At 39.5% G+C, this 2,832-nt stretch overlaps 1 protein-coding gene across 1 annotated transcript; it reads right to left on the bottom strand.

Moving 5' to 3' along the window:
- Nucleotides 1-466: 466 nt before the first annotated feature.
- Nucleotides 467-1,930, bottom strand: LOC147430517 (uncharacterized). The gene has a single exon (XM_086493555.1). It carries the CDS (start codon nt 1,928-1,930, stop codon nt 467-469), a length of 1,464 nt encoding a protein of 487 aa, XP_086349681.1.
- Between the last annotated feature and the right edge of the window lie 902 nt (nt 1,931-2,832).

The following is a 2,832-nucleotide window of genomic DNA, read 5'->3' as shown; positions in this document are numbered from 1 at the left end:
AGATGTGGCGGAAGAGCAGACGTAGTGCACAAAGGAAGCAGCAAAAGGAGCCAGCGCCCATGGTCACCACACAGACAAGCTCGAGCATGCATAGTTTTTTCCAACGGCAAACATACGGCAAACGCAAACGAGTATGAAAGTATGTTTGAAGTATGTTTTGTAACGATTTTCTCAAACATACGTGACTTATTTTTTTTAGCAAAAATACTCTACAGAACAATCAAAATACACTTCATAGACACCTAAAAGTCTTATGTAATGTGATAAGCATAGTTAAAAACTTGGTTGACTTATGCAAATGTAATATGGAAACAAACAACCAAATTAAACGATTTTATGAGGCAAATCAAGAGTACCCTCATGATTTTATGCACTAAGATGCAACAAACTAGAAAGCAAAGCTGCATAAGTAAAAAAAGAAAAGGTGATAAGCATCAAGAGAATCCTTCGGATCAAATGCATAATGCTAAGCTTGACTCTCCCCCTCCTCCTCATCCTCATCAGTATCATCCTCATCCTCATTGTGACTCTCTTCATTGTCATCGATGTCATCATCATCATCATCATCATAGTTATCAAGTCTCTCATTCAAAGAAGCAAGACTGGCAAACCTTGTGGGAGCTGTATCCTCCTCACAAAACTCATCTAAATCTGCTTGTAGATCTTGCAAAGCAATCAAACGATCATCATCTTTCTCCTTCTCAAGCATCTCCAATGTAGCCTCTATTTTTTCATATCCTCTTTCCTTGATCTTACACAAAAGACGCAAGTTTGTGTGCACATGTACAAGTTTCTCCGTGTGGGATGGTAGTAACCTATTTCTTCTCTTTGTGTGGATAAGAGAAAAGGTACTCCAATTTCGTTCACATGGAGAAGCACAAGTACCTTGAGAAAGCAAACGAAGAGCCAAACGTTGTAGATTTGGTGCACATGCTCCAAATGTCTCCCACCATTTAACTCCCTCTTGCATCCTCTTCTCATCCTTAACAATGGGACGACTAAATATACCTACCTCAGTTTTGTACTTATTGTACTCATCAATAATCTTTCCTTGCAAGTCTAAATCACCTTTTGAGTAGGCTTCAAGGACAGTCATCCAGTTTTCAAACACTTCTTCATCAGTATCTTGATCTCTCCCTTTCCAAACAGGATGCAACATATAAGCCACAGCATGTAAGGGAGAATGCAACATAAACCAACGTTCAATGCATAGATCTTTTACATCTTTCAAGTACTCAGTTTTCACATTTGGAATACATTCTATCTTCTCAACCATACGATCTATAAATTCATAAATTAGACCCATTGTAGCTCCCTCTCGATCAGCCAACCGCAAGACTTTTAAAATAGGGGCACAAATAGTCACAATCGTTCGTGCTTCTTGCCAAAAGCTTGGCCCATACACAATTTCAGCCACAGCATCAGCCTTACGAGTGCGTGAAGCCTTAAGAGCCAAAAACTTGTCACAATTAAATAACTTACGCAACCCTCGATAGCACCTTTCATCCAATAAGTTGACAAGCATGATGAACATATAGGCAAACCTTGTAGGAGCAGGCCTGACCAAGTCCTTTTTGCTATATCCACGAAATATTGCAAGCACGCGTGGCTTTCGTGTCACAAAATCTACAATCTTTATTGCTTTTGCTAGCACAGGAGCAACCCAAGACAGCTTTCCAATATCCTCAAAGAGGAGATCCAAGCAATGGCATGTACACCTTGTGAAAAAGATACTTGGCCACTCATTTGCGACTAGCTCACCAGCAACTATGCAATTTGATGCATTATCCATGCATACTTGAACAACATTTGCAAGTCCAACTTCACAAATAACTTGTCTTAATAACCCAAAAATGTATTCTCCAGACTTCTCCTCACCTGAAGTATCCACAGATCTCAAGAAAATTGTACCATAGATTGAGCATGCCATGAAATTGATAATAGGTCTTTTTCTAATATCAGACCATCCGTCGCTCACAATGGTGCAACCATTGTGAGCAACCATACTTCTTCCACTTTTCTTTCACATCTAAACAATCCCCATTGATGCATCTCACTTCCTCAACTAGCTCTTTTGTTCGTAGTAGATGATATGATGGGGGAACATAGCTAGGACCTGCTTGCCCTATTGCCTTGACCATGTTCAAGAAAAAGGGACTTCTTACTTTCCAATGAGGTACATCCTCAGCATAAAAAAACCGACGTAAAGCAACTGTAGCCGCTTTTCGTGCTTGCATCTGCCAAGCTTTTGCTAGCGTATTTTTGTCACCGGATAATTTTGCCTTCTTCATAGAAGGACCTGCATTTATGTCTACATCCATATGTGACAACATAGGTGACTGAGAAGATACTTTCTCTACATCTTGACCATCAAGAACATGCTCAATATTTGCATCCACATGATCATTTACATCACTCCCTTGACTAGACATCTTGCCTTTTGCCACATGTAGTTTCTTACATATCTCTTTTATAGCATCAGGTGGATCCAGACATGCTGCCACACCCTCACCTTTGATACCTAGAATATGGGCTCTAATGCGGTTTGGTCCTCCATCATACACATGAGGACAATACTTGCATTTTCATACAAACATGCCTCTACCAATACCATTTAGTTTTTGGACAAAATCCCATTCAGGTCCACTTTTACGACCCATTTGCAAAACTGATAGCCAAAGACAAAGTACAAATATGTTAGCTTGATAACCTCAATGAAAACCCTACATCGTAATAAAACTTAAGCAACAATTCTCCAAGGTAATCAAATCTAGTGCGTAAAAACAACACAAATTATCATGAAGACGTTTCAAACAAGATTCAAAAGCTTAC

This window comes from Adiantum capillus-veneris, chromosome 21 (assembly GCF_014529385.1).
Source record: "Adiantum capillus-veneris isolate H3 chromosome 21, ASM1452938v2, whole genome shotgun sequence".
Lineage (NCBI taxonomy): Eukaryota > Viridiplantae > Streptophyta > Polypodiopsida > Polypodiales > Pteridaceae > Adiantum > Adiantum capillus-veneris.
This window is presented reverse-complemented; position numbering and strand designations above follow the sequence as displayed.